General features: G+C 35.4%; 1 protein-coding gene across 2 annotated transcripts in view; it reads left to right on the top strand.

Annotated features, from left to right (window-relative positions):
• Window positions 1-16,053, top strand: part of UNC5C (unc-5 netrin receptor C) — a 370,552-nt gene that overhangs the window by 219,366 nt on the left and 135,133 nt on the right. For both annotated transcript variants that reach the window (XM_033106151.1, XM_033106150.1), the window contains exon 2: window positions 243-464. In XM_033106151.1, the coding sequence (XP_032962042.1) occupies window positions 243-464 (222 nt within the window). The remainder of the gene's footprint in view (window positions 1-242; window positions 465-16,053) is intronic.

Below are 16,053 nucleotides of genomic sequence, written 5' to 3'. Positions count from 1 at the left end.
TGTGTTCAGGGCAAGATATTTCTCCTCCCTGGGGTTGAGTTTTGCCATGCACAGAAATGAGAATGATAATTTAAATCCTTAATTGAGCAGTCAATAGACCTAACACACTGCCTGGTGCCTCGCACTAGGCACTCAAATGCTTAATTAGATCATTTATGAGGCATTATTTTTAAATGAGTAGCAAGTAAAGGCAATTGGCTACCATGTTTTGAATGTTTTCCGCTTTCTTCTTGTTTTACCAGACGATGACTTTTTTCATGAACTGCCAGAAACCTTTCCATCTGATCCACCTGAGCCTCTGCCACATTTTCTTATCGAGCCCGAAGAAGCTTATATTGTGAAGAATAAGCCTGTGAACCTGTACTGTAAAGCCAGCCCCGCCACCCAGATCTACTTCAAGTGTAATAGTGAATGGGTTCATCAGAAGGACCACATAGTAGATGAGAGAGTAGATGAAACTTCTGGTGAGTTGACCATTGCATTTGGACTGCTGTTTAGGATTCACTTACTTACTACTTTAGCATGTTGTCATACTATTCATTCAATCACTGGAATTGAAAATGAAGTTATTATTCTTTGCTAAAATGTTTTGAATCGGTTTGGTTAAGATTTGGTGGTATCATTCCATGCATTGCAAAGTAAAATGTGATGAATACATCTTGATTTCATTCCTCTTGGACTATATGGAATTAAACCATTCATGCTTAAGAAGATAAATAATGAGAATGAATGGACTGAATTAATGCTAAATGTCCTAGTAAAAGATGTTCTTGGATTTCATTTGTGTGTCATATCTGGTGTCAGGTCAGGTCTAAATATCCTGGGGTTGGGGAACATATTTAACTAAGGATAAATCATACTTGTTTACATGACCCTCCAATGTTAATTGACATCCATAATTCCCCCTTACATTTTTTAAACCATTTGTAAGTGCTGTAGATTCAAAGGATCATGTATCCTTAACTTATATCTAAAAATGAATCCTAATTACCTACCTTATTTAAAGTTAATTTGAGGGTGATTGAGATAGAGATAGTGTGGGATCCAGGAAGAGAAATGGTGAGTGTAGCCACCATCTGAGTGGATCTTGATACTGGCATGGTTACAGCTCCTGACTTTATTGCTCTGTAAATATAATCCTTAATGGTAATATAAAGGCATAGAAAGGCTGAAGTGGACTTTAATAACCTGAGGAATTTAGATTGAGTACGAAAGAAACTTTCTTGATAGCAGTTATTTACTCTATGGTGGGTAACTTAAGATAGTTGTGGAATCTCCTAGAGTTTTTGATTTGGAAAGACATACAGGGGGTTAGGTGTGTTTTTGCTCTCCAGCGGGGAGAAGAGCAATTTGAACTTTCAGATCCTTTCCAGATCGATGATTTTAAAATATATAAGACATATATTTTAAACATTAAGATTTCACTAATCAGGAATTTCCAAGCTAAATAGTGACATACATGACAAAAGTGGAAGCATTTAAATATCTCCATTACCCTTCAGGAATATCTTTACATACCCAAATGGATACATATTTTCAAAATGCAAATCGTTATTAATTCACATTTGTATCCAAATTGGGATTAACCAAGGGAGAGCAAAGACCAACCCTTGAAGGAAATCTGTACTCAATGTCTCTTACACAAACATATTGAGGTGATGGGACATAAAGAAATAGAGCAGACTGTGAGAGGTCTGAGAAGAGGCCTGTGAAGCATACATTTATATAACACAAATAGTCTGAGTCAATCAGGTGGGAGCTCTACCTAATAGTTTGTCAATTTGTGAATCAATATGTTCTCTGCATGCAAGCTGATGACAGAAATGACTGGGTATCCAACTGTACGGTAGTTGACCTCAGGGAATTGGCCCGTCTCTTGGTCTAATTACTCAGAAAAATAACTTCTCCACATGTCTTCACAATCTTGAGTGAAATGAGTTTTATTTGTTTTAGCTCATTTATCTGTAAAGATTTCAAACATAGAAGTTTTAATGGTAAGAGGAAAAACAAAGAAATCATAAAAGCTAAAATGAGAGTCACAAACATATTTAGGCTTGTCTAAATTAAAGAAAATGCTTATATGGGAGGATTAGAAATAAAACCAAAACTGTTCTGATGTTGAGCATCTCTCACAGTTACATGCTATGTTGGTTTCATTTTATACACACACACACACACACACAGAAGTGGACACTTTGGTCAATGTTGCTCAAATAGTAATTCACTATAGTCAGAAGTGTCTGGACACTGATGGTAATCACCCTGAGCACCTCTTGTAAGTGCAGAAGTCAAAAGCGACTTGTATTCATCTTTTGTTATATATTGAGTATTACAATTTTAATAGATTTTTTCCTTTCTTAAAATTTGTATACTTTTTTGTCACCCTCTGTGTGTGTGTGTACATATACATATATATGCACACACTTTATTTCTGTAAAGCATACTTTTATTATTTTCACATAAAATTAATTAATATTGCACATACCAATATTTAAAAATGCCATTCAAAACAACTACAAAAGAAATATATGGCATGTTTTCATTCAAATTCACGATGGGATAGATGAGAGCTAAGGGAAGATTTGGTCGCTCCAATATTTGAATCTCCTAAGATTCATGGATGGAGTAGAATACAATATGCCTTTTTGTTGTCCTTTGTTTTCATCCAAAACATTACAAGAAAATCAGCATCCAGATGATGTATTAGCTTTAAAGTTAGGAAAAAGGCATATACACTCAGATACCAGTATTATTTGGTATTGTTCTTAACATACTATTCAGTGCAATTATACAAAACAAATAATTAAAAGATATAAAAATTGTAAAGAAAGTGGAAAATGATCATTTTTGACAACTAGCATGATTTTTGCAGATCTGGAAAAAAAGCATTTTTAAAGTAAAGAATTGGAAAAAGATCAAGAGAATCCAGAAAAATGGCTGATAAAAGATTTACATAACCCATCTACTTGTCTAAGTACAGATAGCCAATTTAGATTATAATGGAACAAATGATATCATTTAAAAAGAAAATATGTAGTTATTAAGTTAACAAGAAATTTACAGAATTTAGAAAGAAAAAGTTTAAATTTTACTCAGAGACAAAATAAAATGCAATGATTTGAATAAGAGGAAAGACACATCTTGTTCTTAGATAGAAAAGCAACATATTTTTTTAAATGTTTGCTGTTTATAAATGAATCCATAAGATCACCAGTATTATATGAAAAATAATAGCTGAGAGAATTCTGAAATAGGAGTATAATGAGGGAAACTCAGCTCTTTATAAACATATTATAAAGCTAAAGAAGTTAAAAGAGTTTGATCTTAGCAGAGGATAAAACATGTAGATTAATGGTTTAAAATAGAGACCAGGAAACACTCAAATACCTAAGACTTTCTACAATGTGTTAAAGATGGTTTTTCAACCCACAAGATAGGCATTTGGGAACGTATAAAATAAATAAATAAAGCTTGAGTTCTATCTCATTCTTTAAAATAAAATAAATTCTAGATGTTAGGACATAATGTCATCATCATCATCATCATCACTAGGAGAAAATTTTGTTCGTTGGTTGGTTGGTTTCAGTGATGGGCAAAGCCTTTGTAACGAAGATAAAATTGAGAAGTCTTATAAGAAAGTATTATTAAATTTGAATATTCAAAGCAAGAAAACCACAAAGCCAACGTACAGATCCTCCCTCCCCAGAAAAAAACCTCCAAAAAAACAAACAAAAAAGAAACTAAACCTAATTATATCTGTGGACAGATGTTAATCAAAGGGCTAATTTAATTAATATGTAACTATCTCTTAAAATATATTTAAGCAAAAGATCAGCAACCCAATAGAAAATTGAGCAGAGTCTGAACACAGAGATACAGGAAAAAAATGCAAATGGTAAATAAGCATCTAAGGTGATGTTGTCCCAATGAAAACAGGTGTTAGCATACAGTACTGATGAAGGAGTGGGATAGAGAATATCTCCTAGTTTGTTGATAAAGTTGCAAACTGATACAATCTTTTTGAAGGACAATTTGAAAATACCTATCAATATTTAAATGTATATACCCTTTCTTCAGTAATTACAAATTTAAGAACTATCTATAAATAAAATTCCAAATGAGCACAAAGATTGCATGCAAGTTTGTCCCTTGTACCTTGTTGCAGTAGCATGTCAAGGCAAGGACTGTTTATCCCTAGGTTGGAATACTGTGATGCTTCTTAAACCACTGAAATTTCTCAACATATTGTAGCTGCAGAAAAATCTCTCAGACAGAATTTTAAGTGAAAGCTAAAGTACAGAACACTACATGCAATATAGCCTCATTATGTAAAGAAAGAGGATGCACATATATTTGCCTATGCATTGGGATTTCCCGGAGAAATATGCAACAAGTAGTTGACAGCTCAAAATCTGGAGAATCCTTTTATTCTTTGTTTTTTGGGTTGTTGTTTTGTTCCCAATCTTGTGAATGCGTTATTTTCATTAGAAATAATGAAACCTGAAAATAAAAGCCCAAAGCACTTTCTTGCATCTTTTTGCTTGCTATCATAAATCTCCAATCTTTACAGTATTGGGGGGAAATGTATAGTTCTCTAGTATTAGAGCTCTTTGCTTTCCTGTGAAATCAGAAACATTGTGAATGGAATTGAAATTGAACTGCTTGCTTTTTTTCCCCCTTTGAAGCTTCATTCACCTGCAATTTTGGTCCTCAACTCTCCACTTAAAATAGTCTGATTATAGTCATGTTGGGGTCTTAATGGTTCCTAATCACAAGGAATGTTAGAATACATTGTCTTGAAATATATTACAAGTCGGAGAAATTTTCTTGACATTTAAAAAATCAAATTGGTTCTCAGATGATAGGGCAGAGAGAAGTCATTGCAAACAAGTTCACTTTTTATAGATACCTCCACCTTAGAATAATGATACTGGAAGCATGTTTAGTGGCAATCAGATACATTGCCTTGCAACTAAGCAAAATCAACTGCATTCAATAAAATCTCCCTCAAACGTACCTTCACATCAAAACCCCCCAAAAAATAAAACTGAAGAAAAGAACGAATGTTTTTCCTCCAAGGCACAAAATTCTTCCTTTTAAATTAGGAAGGCATTAAATAGACTCTGATGTATGAAACAAATGATTATTTGTACTTACTGAGCATAGCTATAGCATTGATCATAAAATGTACTGATTAAAGATCATTCATTACTGGTATTATTTGCCTTTCCATCACTGAAACCACATTTGCATTTCTTGCAAGTATGTAATATAAAAACCAGAAAAGTGGAAAGCAGTATATATTAGATGGTTTAGAAATTTTCAATAATCAGAAGCTTTTGATTTTGGTAATATAGTAATAAGTACCTGTGTTCTTTCAGAATCCCATTAAAATCTTGATCTGTTCAAAATTTTATGGTTACATTTTTAAGAAAAACTCAGGCTTGACTGCTTGCTTTCTATTTACTTCAAGTCTTTCCAACCCTTGTTTCCATGGTACCAAAGATTCACCATCAAAAAGCAAATATTCCCCTCTATGAAGAAGCAAGGGAGTTTAGAAAACGTTGATTGCTTTGAAATTTCAATAATCCCTGAGATTTTCCCTTTTCGTTTTTAATTGTTCTCACATTAGCAGAATAATGTCAATAGGACCAACATAACAACAACAAAAATAGAATTACAAACTTTATACTGAATACCTTATATGTATTAGACCATTTAGTCATAAAAACAATCTTATGAGATAATTTTGGGCTTCTTCTTTTGTAAATGAGAATACTGAGGCTCAACAGGATAAAGAAACTAACTGTCCCCAATTCACATACCTAAGAGGTGACAGAGCGAGGATATGAACCCAAGGCTCTGATTCCAAAGCCTTTGCTCTTGGTCATTGTACCCAATGTCTTCCTAAATTCTGCCAAATCTACTAAACACAGAACAGACTTTAAAAAAGCTATGTAATATCATTACCCCTTTTCTCAGGAAAAGAAAATCAGGTTCAGTAGGTCAGCTAAACTTTTATCTTTCATGCTTTCATCTGCCTTCCTTGACTTGTGTCAGATTTTCCATATGTGGCCTTTTGTGATTCGTTAAAGTACTAAATTAAGGTAGTGCTTAGGATTTGATTCTTTTTATTCTTGAGGGTATTAAACATTCGACCAAATAGCAAAATGTGAAACTTACTTTAAAAAAAAGAAAGAAAGAAAGAAAAGAAATTGATGAAAAGAAGCTATAATGGGGCACAAATTTAAGTAAATTGCCTTTACTCAAAATGGAGTTCTCACAAATATGCTGTGCTCACTCTGGTCCCCATTTGTTGTGAGAGTGGCACAAAGAGATTCTCCTCTTATATTCCTATTTCATATAACTCTTCTCTCCATCCCATCACCAAAAATAGAAATCTCAGCTTTATCCCTTATTCCATCATCAAATACTGCCAGTTCCTTCTCGGGATTTTCCCACAAAACATCTTTCTATTTTTAATTCTTGCTGCTACTCTCCTAGTAGTGGCCTTTATTATATACCTCTTAGATTATTCAAGTAGCCTCCTATTCCTTCTTGGTTTTGTCCTTTCTTTTCAGCAATCCATTCTTCAGGTAGTTGCAGGCCTAAAGCACAGATCTAAGTGATTTTATCATTCTATTTCTTAAAATACAGAAGGTGTCAAAAAATGTATACACATATTAAGGAAAAACCTGTATTAAAATTATGCTGATGGTAACCACTGTGAGATCTCTTGTAATTGCAGAAGTCAAATGTGACTTGTATTCAACTTTTGTTATCGGTATATATTGAGTATTACATTTTAATGCAGTTTTCTCCTTTCTTAAAATGTGTATACATTCTTTTGGCACCCTTGAATCCCTTTTGTTCATGGAATAAAACACACTCCTTGGTCATGTATTCAAAAGCTTCCGTACAATCTGTTCCTGATCAAACTTTCTAGCCTTTTTCTAATAGGTTCTCCCCCAACATATGCCCTATGTGTGAGGGTTTTCCCCCTTAAACTTCATTAAGTGAACCACCAGGGTCTTATAAGTGCTATTTGGGGAACAAAACAAAATAAAAACAAACAAATAAACAAAAAGCTTTGTGGTCAACTAATTTAAAAAACTACAATAATTATAATACCCTTTTGGACAAAAGAATACATTAAATTTGTGTGTAAAAGTCCCAGGAAAGTTCTGCAACGAAAAAAAAACTTTTTTTAACCTCATATTATTTGGCAACTGAACTCTTCTTCACAGAACCTCTATTTAAATATCATGAGACCTTAATGTCACAGTAGGACATTATATAGGAAATGTTGCTCATACAGATTCAAAAGGAAATAGGTGAGATGTTTAATTTTTATTAAATGAATGAAAACACTCTTTACACTTTTGTGTCTTAGAATCACAGACATTTTAAGTTGTGACACTACAACAGTCATTTAAATTCAATGAATTACTGGCATGCTCTTCATTAAATTGAGTGTAATTAATTTTTCATTATCTTAACTTAGTGGCCTTATGACATATGGAACTTTAGGAAATAGGTCTGGTCACCTCCTGGCCTTTAATCTTAGAAAGGATATTTGAGAAAGATAATTTATCAAGTCTCTTTTCTCAAGTTATCTCTCTTCTTCAGTCTAAACATTAGGTGCTAAAGGTACAACTCCATGAAATCAGGGATTATGTCTGTCTTTTTCACTATTCTAGTTCAATGCTTAACTTTGTGTTGAGTACTTTGTAGGTGCTCAATAAATATTTGTTCTATGAATTAACGATTCCTTTATACCATACTTCCCCCAACCCACTGCTGTTAAAATCCTAATCATTCTTAAAGAAATGTCTCAAATGCAATTACATGAGTGAGTCTTTCTATAATACCCCAAGTCATACATAAACATGTTTACATTTCTCGTTTGTACTTCCATTTTCATTATACTCATACATGTGAGTTGTAGATGTGTATTAGGTTAAACTTGATAATCTGAAATTATCAAGTCAACCATTTCTGAAGTACAAAAATGACCACTTCTTGTAATTAAATATCATTAAAAGAGTTATATTCACATATATTGTATAAAATCTCTGTCTCTTCAACTAGGTTGGAATGGTACGTAAGGTTTTGTGAAGCTTTGTCTTTTCTGAAGTTTATAACACAAGGCACTAAGCACAGGAGATGATCAGTAAAAGTTTGTTCTGTGAAATTATAGCCACTCGTCCTACTACATGTGGATAATGGAAATTTAGTGAGACATACTGATGATGTTTTTATTTGGAATATTTCATGAACAGGTGATTTGAGGAATACATAAAGATAGCATAATATTCTATAAGAGTTATATTACACATTTAGTATACACATCAGACCAAGGTATTCTTCTTGTAAAATAATTACTTTAATTCTCAGTTCTCATCAACAGAGTGAACATTGTCAAAAGGAAGTAAGACGAACTTTGCTTAAATTTTAGTAAATGAGACATAAAATTTGGAAACTCTATTTGAACTTTATTCCGTAATTTGGAATAATTTTTTAAATCAATGGGAATATTGCCTTTGCAAGACTAGAGCCTTATATCTGTAATATATTTGTCTGCCAATGAAGATAAATTATTCTAAAATATAAATCAATTATTTTATTGATTCCCTTCTCAGAGGTAGTTATTTCAATGGCAGAAACTTTACACAGTTTTTCTTTTGAGTATGAGTCTGGCCCCAACATAAAAATAGAAAATTGGCAAGGATCCATTTAGTACATGAAGGCTTTTCCACTGAGTAAATCTGATAATTTAGCAAGAAAGTAGTTAGTGATAACAGAATATCAATTACCCTGAAATATCCTCTTTCATATTCCTCATTTGTTACTGCTCACAATTGATCCATCCCTATTTCCCATTGACTTTTAAGTATTCAAACATCTAGGTTAATGTGGCCAATACAATCTCAGCTGCACTTATAAAAACATGGTTGGATCAGAGTTCTAGAACTCAGATTTTTGTTGTTGCTTTCATTCCATTCTAACATGAAGATAGTCTCGACTAATTGAGTGGTTTTGGCTCTCTCACTGTGTATAAACCTGTTGTTTGTTCTCATCCCTTTTCTAACCTACAAACAGAAGTGAGTATTTGAAAATTTTTAGACTGTACATTTGGATTCCTTTTGTTTTTCATCTATTGTGAATTTTTTGTTGTTGTTTGTTCATTTTTGGCAAATATCAATATTATAGACCCTGCATGTATTCCAAAACACCCTGACTAAACCATATTTGAAGAACTATGTAATGTAATTTAACTATGTCCCACGGGGAAGATTTTTAATGTTTGAATTGCATACTGTATAGAAAATTTTAATAGTATGTATTTATTGAACAGATCCAGTCCAGGACATGGTTGTAAAGTAGAGGCAAGAAAACATTACATCTTTCAATGCAGTTTTGGCAAGCTGTGTTTCATTAGAGGAAAACAGAAATTTTCTAAAATTATATACAGCAAGAGTTAATGTAATGAACACGAAGGAATTCTCCCCTGCCAATTAACACTTAGGGCGGGGTTACTTGCAATGTGTTACTCCTTTTCCTTCTCACAGCTAAGATAAAAGCACTGATTACTACAATTTAATTAAGACTATGTATGTGTATAAGCAGATATGTAAATACGTACATACATAGGTATTTGTGTGTGTGTGTTTGTGTGTGTATTTTCCCAAATTTAGAAAAGAGAAAATCAAATGCTACCCACCCCCAGGCCCACACAAAGGCTACAAGAAAAAGCAAGCGTCCAAGGACCATTCTTCATCTAGATTACTTGCTATCCAAATAGGGCATTTCAGGAGCAAAACTAGTGATTGTGTTGCTATAGCAATTTTGCCCTGTGCCCAGCAACCATACGTATGCTGTGGCTTAGAGTTTTAATATGCCCACTTCAAAGTGAGAATAGCACAAGTGTTAAAAGCCATAATGTATTTTTAATCTAACCTTTGGCTAAAATATGTGAGGGTTTTAATGAGAGTCTCTGGTTTATTTTCATAGGAAGGTACATATCTAATAGAGTTCTGGATTGTAATATGAAATGAATTAATCACTTTGTTTAAGGAATTTTAAGAATATTTTCAGTTTAAAAGAGAGGATTAGCTTTCTAAAGAACATGGCTTTCTCTCACAATTTAAATGTTCTTTCCTGGTTGAAAATTATGAAATAATGACTCAGGTTGTTGTTCTTTTGATTCTGTGATGTCATAAATTGTTATCTTTTCTGTTTGAGTCTCTGTATTGCTAAATCTTACTATCTAATATTCTCTCAATAACTGGCTCAAAAGTCTAGTGTTTTTTTCTCTCCTCACCCCAACATTTTGGGGGGGTGGCATTTTGAAGACACAACAGAATTTTTTAGTTAAAGATGTCACAATCAATGAGTAATCTAATGCTAAAACTTGAGGGGAGAGGGTTTAACTTGCACTGGACCCTTTAGTCTTCTTCCCCAATACCATCAATCCCTCAGCTGGGAAGTCTCAGGGCACTCGTGGGAATAACTGTTGAAATAGCCACTCTTGCCATTTCCTTTGAAAAGCACTATTTAGAGATACAAGACTAGCATGCAAAACATGACAGTTACAATGAGCAAAATATCAGGGTCTAACCAAAAATTAAGGACAGTAGGAAGTACAGTATCTAGCAATGAAAAGTAATTCGTATTAGGGAAGTCTTGGACTCACTTATGGTATCATCTAGGGTTTAACCTGATCTCAGTTTTGGAAGAAATCTCCAGGAACACGAAGGCAAGAGCAGCAAGGAACTATTGGGACATTAACTGTCACCCTGACAGCGTTTGATAATAGTGGGGAGAGGAGGATTTTGAAAACACCTATGCTTGTCCCCACCCCAGAATTATTTAATTGGGAACAGGGCATAGCTCTTTCTTTGTCTGTTTTTGTTTTAAGCTCTCTAATAATGGTAAATAGCCAGGCTTGAAAACCAGGGCAAGAGGAGAGAGTGTTGTGAAAACGCAGCAGAGAGGAAGTACATAGACGTGCTATTCAAAAACCATGACCCACATATTTTACATGGTGCTGTAAGGAAAGACACAACTAAGACCTGATGCACTTAAAATCTCAGTTGAGGGGAGGCAGAGAAAGGCAAGAGAGAGGGAGAGGGAGAGGGAGAGGGAAGGGAGAGAGAATGCTTTACCATTTGCTCCTGTTCTCCTCTGATTATGAGAATAAATTCATGAAACCCCTTGATAGTTCCGTGGTATAGAGTTACATGGCAAAGAGCCCTTGCTTTCTTCAGTATCCTTCCGCCTGTCTCTGCATATTAAACTTCTCAGGCTGAGGTATAGCAGTCTCTTGAGGGAAGAGAGGGGAACTCTAGGGCTTGAGTGAATTAAAATTTACCTGAAAAAAACCCAAGGGAATGTTTTGTACAAGGCAATTCCAGGAATGGCAGGGAGTGAATAACACGCATCTTTTTATAGCTACTGCCTTTATGATGCTAGACAGCGATGCCCTCTGTATGAAATGATGTTAGCGCCCGAACGGCTACCTCCCCGCACCCAGTGCTTAGTGCATTTGTGCACACAGAAAAACACTGCATGGCAGACAGATTTTTCTCACCATCATGTCAGATTTTTTGAGTCCACTCCTTGAAAGTAGAGACAGAGAGTAAATGCCCTTAGTCATATTCAAACTGTATTAGTTTCCTTATGCTACCATAATAATTTACCGTGAAATACATGGCTGAATGCAACAGAAATGTATTCTCTCTGTTCTGGAGGCTGTAAGTCTGCAATCCAGCAGTGCCACACACCCTCTGGAGACTCTAGAGGAAAATCTGTTCCTCGTCTCTTCCAGCTTCTGGTGACCTCCCTGGATTCCTGGGAATCCCTCCAATTTCTGCCTTTGTCTTCCTATCATGTTCTTCTCTGTGTCCGTCTTCTCTGTGTGTCTCTTATAAGGACACTTATCACTGGATTGAGGGCCCACCTGCATAATCCAGGCTCTCAAGATCCTTAAGTTAATCGCATCTGCAAAGACCCTTTTGCCAAATAAGGTAGCATTCACATTGCGAGGACGCCTATGTGCGCATGTCTTTTTAGGGACCACCACTGAGTCCACTACACTCACCAAACATCTGGCAAGAAAAAGTCACCTAATATGGCAGTTCAAAAGAACAATGAACCTTCATAGACACCTCACCGAGAAGATACACAGATGGCAAGGAAGCATATGAAAAGATGTTCCATATCGTATTTCATCAGAGAAATGCAAATTGGAACAACGTTGAGATACCACTACACATCTATTAGAATGGTCAAAATCCAGAACCCTAACAACACCAAATCCTGGCAAGGATGTGAAACAACAGGAACTCTCATTCATTGCTGGTGAGAATGCAAAATTGTACAGCCACTTGGAGCACGGTTTGGAGGTTTTTAACAATATTAAGCATATTCTTACCATATGATACAGTCATTGCACTTCTTTGTATTTACCCAAAGGAGTTGAAAACTTATGTCCACACAAAACCACAGATGTTTATAGCAGCTTTATTCATAATTGCCAAAAGCAGGAAGCAATCAAGATGTCATTCAGTAGGTGAAAGGATCAATAAACTGTGGTACATCCAGTCAATGGAATAGAATGCCGCACAAAAAAGAAAGGAGCTGTCAAGTCAGGAAAATATATGGCGGAAACTTGCACACATATTATTAAGTGATATTAAGTGAAAGAAAGCAGCATGAAAGGGCTATATACTGTTGGATTCCAACTATATGACATTCTGGAAAAGACAAAACAATGGAGACAGTAAAAAGATCAGTGGTTGCTGATCTAAAAACAGAGGGAAAGGAGACGTAAGTGGAGCACAGAGGATTTTTTAGGGCAATGAAACTACTCCATATGCTACTATAATGATGGATGCGTAGCATACTTTTTTCTAAATCCATAGAGTGAATGTTAACGTAAACTGTGGACTTTGGGCGACAATGATGTGTCTATGCAGGCTCATCAATTGTAACAACTCTCCCCTGTAGTGGGGATGTTGATCATAGAGGAGGCCATGCATATGTAGGAGGAGGAGGCATATGGGAAATCTCTGGACCTTCCTCTCAGTCTTTCTGGGAAACATTACCGCTCTGAAAAGTAGCCTATTAAATACCATGAAATAAAAAGGCCATGATGGTGGAGGTGAGTGGGGTGGTGGGAACGAAAGTAAAGCCATATACCTGGCTAATTACCCTTGTTTGGTCAATTTTTCTAAATTACAAATGTAACAGGCAATGAAAGCATTTCCTAGTATTCTTTACCAGCTTTCTGAAGCCTCTCCCTATCTGTTGCATTGTCCTGTGGGCCAGATACAGGAAAAGAACTGCTCAGTCAGGTTCCTGCATATCGCTCTTTTTCCTCATGCCCGTGGCATCCTTGCCAACCTGTGCAAGCTGGCAGTTGTCCCGTTTCATGGAGACCTGAAAATTCTCATAACCATGTTGCTCCTGAAAATTGTTTTCCTACATAGTTGCCAATACCAAACCAAAATAGCCAATATAATCAACAGAATATCACTTGGTGATTTCCTACACACACACACACACCACACCACATACCAGATCTCCCCCACACACACTACACACCACACACACACCACCACCACCACCACCACCACCCCCACCACCACCACCACCACACCCCCCCCCACACACACACACACCTCCTTGGCCTAGCAACACAATGGGAATGTAAACACATTGTTAATGCAATCGCTCTCAGTTGGCTTCCCAGATGGCTTAAGTTCAATAGATTTTTCCCCCTGATTTCCTCAGCTTCTCCTAGCAAGTGCTAAACAGCCATTATGCCTTTTCCTGCACATTGAGATTCATCTGCAGCTACTAAACTGCCTCCAAAGTGCTTCAATTTTGCATGAGCACTAAGCTGGGGACTGGGAGACATTACCCAGTGCTGAAGGCCGGGATCATTAGAAAGAGCATGTAAATCCTCTGAACCAGAAATAAAAAGTGCAGAGATTTCCTTTGTGAAGTCCCCACTGCAGCTTTATGTAAAACACAAACCTTTGGCAAGATTTTATGTGGTTTCTTTTACCTTCTAAATTTTATTATCCCCTTTTTAAACTTTGGCATATGTGTTCTAATTTTTCTTTTAAAATAGTGAGATTTATTTCATAGTCAGAAAGATATGAAATAATAGCCATGCACTTTCATTATTTCTCTTCTGAGGACACCAGATCCCGCTTCACTTTTAATGGGCATGGAACTTCAAAATATTGCTAAGAGATCATCCACAGGATAGATGTTTAAAACAATCTCTAAAATTGCTGAGTAGGCAGAAGCTTGGGGCAGGGGGAAGTATTGGCATATCTCATATTTATGTAGGGGACATAAATCTGCATTATTTAAGTAAGTATAGATGTAGGAAGTGTACAGATATTGGACTATGGAGAGAGGTTGGCATAGAATATAAAGCGGATTGTGAAAATTATCAATGAGCAAAAAGTGATTGTATTCTTCTCATTTTTCAAGAGATAACAACCCTGTCCATTATAGATACATTATTACCTAAAAGTCTTTTTTGCATTTTTCAAGGTGAACATACTTTTATCTGTACCTGGTCGTATTTCCATCTTTACTGTCCTCCCAGTCTGTCAGACCAGCTTGCTCAAATGCAAAGCATGTCTGTGGTCAGCTGGAGCAGTACCTCCAAGAGGATGGCTGCAGTATTTCTGAGTGTCCTGCCATCCTGCCTGCTGTGGGGCTGGGCCAGTGCCCCAAGCCCATGGAGTTGTCACAAAAAGCACTTATGAAGGAAAGATTGACTCTCCATCCTCATTTAGTATTTCCTTTGAAGTAGAATTTTTTGATCAGTTAGTATAACATTTTTTTAATTTGTTTTTTTATTTTTTGGCTACAGTATATCCGTTCAAGAGTAATAAACCAGGCTCCTTTTACATGATTGCTCTATAATTATTTCTCTTTTTCTGTATATGTATGTAATAGGTCAGGCTATATTTTTTTTAGTATTCTGACAGTAAAAATGTACATTTATGATCAGACACAGTAGCTCATTAGTTATCTCTAAATATATTTCCAAGCACATTTATTAACCGTTGATTTATACAATACTGCATATGCAAGTGGGATCTGACAGAAATGTGACTAAATGGGTTTATAGTAGAGTATGAAGGAAATGCATTCCAACTTGTAGGTAAAAAGAAAATTCTGGATGAACAATATACATATAAATATACACAGTAATGTTAGGTACATATGTGTACTGTCTCTATAACATATCCATTTTATACTGAAACCCAGTTCTTTTTGTCAGCATGTTGTATGTATCCTTCAAACTGAATAGTCCTATTCATTAATTTCCCTTTACTAAAAACATGGCTAATCATGAAAATGTCATCATCTTTATTAGCATTAGTATCATCACAAAATATTATTTACTGTGACGCCACACCTCCTGACACTGAACCACACATATTAAATAGCCAGCTTTCCTGTTCTCCCATGGAGATTGTTTATCCACTCGGGTGGATACATTTATAAAAGAAAAAAAGGAGAACAAAACTTTGCCTGGAGATATGAACAGACACATGATTGAAGCTGTTTGTTCAGTTGGCAGTATTATACACTTACATAAATATCTCAGGGAATTGGAGCTCATGGTGGGAAACAATCTTTTTTTCTTCTTCTTCTTTGTGCTGCTAGTGCAGAACGAACATGAAGACAACACACAACAGTCAGAATCTCCTGAAAAGAGAAAAATATTGCAAGCGTAACATTTTGAAAGTCATGTTTTATTACATAATAAGAAAATTCCCCTGTTTTGCAGCATTTTGAGCATAGTATTACAATCACATATTCAGATATTTGAAAATTCAGAATTAATAACAGTTTTTCTCTGGGTACCTAACAAGACATTGCCAAAATAATAATAATAGCAATAATAATTTGGAACTAAGCTCTTGATCGTGGTTAAAAAAGAACCAAAATATTAGGAGATTTATAGGTATTTTTTTCATCTACTGATCCAATAGTCATGTATGAAGACCCATTGTG

The sequence above is a fragment of the Rhinolophus ferrumequinum genome, chromosome 5, assembly GCF_004115265.2.
Source record: "Rhinolophus ferrumequinum isolate MPI-CBG mRhiFer1 chromosome 5, mRhiFer1_v1.p, whole genome shotgun sequence".
In the NCBI taxonomy this organism is placed as follows: domain Eukaryota; kingdom Metazoa; phylum Chordata; class Mammalia; order Chiroptera; family Rhinolophidae; genus Rhinolophus; species Rhinolophus ferrumequinum.
Note: the sequence above shows the minus strand (reverse complement) of the source record. Positions and strands in the feature narration are given on the sequence as shown.